This window comes from Amphimedon queenslandica, unplaced genomic scaffold (genome assembly GCF_000090795.2).
Source record: "Amphimedon queenslandica unplaced genomic scaffold, v1.1 AMPQUscaffold_13050, whole genome shotgun sequence".
Lineage (NCBI taxonomy): Eukaryota > Metazoa > Porifera > Demospongiae > Haplosclerida > Niphatidae > Amphimedon > Amphimedon queenslandica.
The window spans coordinates 35,633-37,763 of record NW_003546714.1 but is presented as its reverse complement, the minus strand read 5'-3'; the positions used below and the strand labels follow the sequence as shown (position 1 = coordinate 37,763).

The 2,131-nt window shown below is 32.8% G+C and overlaps 2 protein-coding genes across 2 annotated transcripts in view; both read right to left on the bottom strand.

The window, feature by feature from the left end:
• Window positions 1–1,757, bottom strand: part of LOC105314233 (meckelin-like) — a 19,895-nt gene extending 18,138 nt beyond the window's left edge. The window contains exons 1-6 of the mRNA XM_020001649.1: window positions 1,640–1,757; window positions 1,462–1,545; window positions 1,212–1,305; window positions 347–428; window positions 166–222; window positions 40–98 (exon numbers count right to left, since the gene is read on the bottom strand). Coding sequence (XP_019857208.1) covers window positions 40–98; window positions 166–222; window positions 347–428; window positions 1,212–1,305; window positions 1,462–1,545; window positions 1,640–1,757 — 494 coding nt within the window. The remainder of the gene's footprint in view (window positions 1–39; window positions 99–165; window positions 223–346; window positions 429–1,211; window positions 1,306–1,461; window positions 1,546–1,639) is intronic.
• A 297-nt stretch (window positions 1,758–2,054) lies between these two features.
• Window positions 2,055–2,131, bottom strand: part of LOC109585522 (meckelin-like) — a 2,727-nt gene continuing 2,650 nt past the window's right edge. Inside the window, exon 6 of the mRNA XM_020001648.1 lies at window positions 2,055–2,097. Coding sequence (XP_019857207.1) covers window positions 2,055–2,097 — 43 coding nt within the window. The remainder of the gene's footprint in view (window positions 2,098–2,131) is intronic.

Below are 2,131 nucleotides of genomic sequence, written 5' to 3'. Positions count from 1 at the left end.
TGGAATTCACAGCAATTGTTACCACTCCTCCTCATAAACCCGTTTACTTTTAAGCCAGCATAGACTGCAGCTAGAATAACAAACACACTAGCTATTACCTGTCAAGAAGAGAGAATAGACATGTACATATGCACATAAAAGAAGAGGATGAATTTATGCACTTACTAATAAAGCAATATTGAAAGCATTATTTCCTCCACTGTATCTAACAACAAATGAAGCCTAAGGAAATTAATATTAAAGGAAGATTAATATTAAATGAAGGTTAATGTTAAGAAAAGATTAAAATTAATATTAATTGAATATTAATTATGATAAAATATAATAGAAATCGAAGTGAGCTAACTTGTGCATCATTGGAAGGTATAGGCTGATAGGAGAGTCTAAGATATGGAGACTGAATGTGACCACGGCTGGTTAACTGTATACTGAAAATGGACAATGAGACATGTAAATTATATTAGCCTAAGAATGGCCTCATGATATACACAACCAGTTTCAATTAAATCTTATTGGCTGCTATAGTACATTGTAGTTCAAATTCTTTACATTTTCTGATGTACATGTATATACCTGTGCATGTACATTGTACTTAAACTTATGTTGCTCACAAACTTTTAAGCGATTCCGTTAAAAATTGGATTTTTATAAGTTGCTCAAAATATCTGGTCAGAGACCATGTGTGGCCAAATTTCGCCAAAAATGAAAAGGAAAGAATTTTACATTTTAATAATTTTTTCTAAAGCATATACAGTATAACCTTGATTATCCAGACCTCGATTATCCGGATCCTCGATTATCTGGACTCTGAAATCATGACCGGAAGTGACCATGTGGTGCTTTAAATTCACTTAATTAGAGTATATGGTATTATAAAATGGCTGCTTTCTACATGGAGTAGCTTGTTTAGCACTGTAATGCTGCTGATTAATGGCTTTCTACTAGTAACAAGGCTTGGATTTAGCCTCCTTATGGCTGATTAAGGCTCTAGCTTTTCTTTGGAGTAAGTAAATCAAGGTTTTAAAGGTCATTTTAATTATCCGGACTTTTCACTTATCCGGACCCATCCGGACCACCCTGATGGACAAAGGGGTCCGGATAATTGAGGTTATACTGTACATGTTTTTATGTTGCATAGAAACCCTGAGCTGATTGCTTATTTAAAATTGAATTTTCAAGAAATTTAAAGTTTAAGATAATTCCAAACTTACTTGATTTCAGTGGATTCAAGATATGATGGAGTACCAGTGACTGACTGGTGGGTATAGAAACGTCTCACAAACTGCCACTGAGAGCTATCATCACCTAAAATAAACACAATCAATAAACACTACATGTAATGAAAGTAAATAATCACAACTAACATGTATTAATTATATACTGCCTATTACTACACTGATAGGATAGTGTACATAATAATAATTATTATTATTGTATCAACACACTTTCATTTACACATACCTTCATTAACAAGGACACCATTATTGTCACGATGACCACTAATTAAGACTGGAATGGGCACCAACATATTACCATCTTTGATATCTTATGCAACATATTATAATTAAGGTACATATACATATGATTCAATACATACACCCTCTAAATTAAGGCCATAAAACTAGTTGAGTATAAGTACTATCTCTTAGGATACATATATCATAGAATATAGGGCTAGAGCCATCAGTCATAAGAGCAATGGGATCAAGAGAACACTGTATTTCATAATGAACACCAACTTGCCAAGCGGCAGCCATCTTTGAAGGACGATCTTTACACAACTAAAAATAAAATAATTATGATAATAATAATAATGATGATGATGATGATGATGATAATAATAATAATGATGATAATAATAATAACAACAATGATGATGATCATAAAAATAAGTGATAGGTGTTATCATTACCATGATGGTATCATTGACGAGGCTTAAATCTAAAAATGTTCCATTCAAAGCAAACCGTGCAGCATATATAGGAAGGATTGATGAGCTCTATAAGAGAAGAGAGGGCAGAAGAAAGAAGGAAAGGAAAGGGAAGAGAGTACAATTAGTGGAGGAGTATGATCATAAAATAAACATTACTGGCAAGCCTACAATCAATAGTATTACATGAATGTATGCATG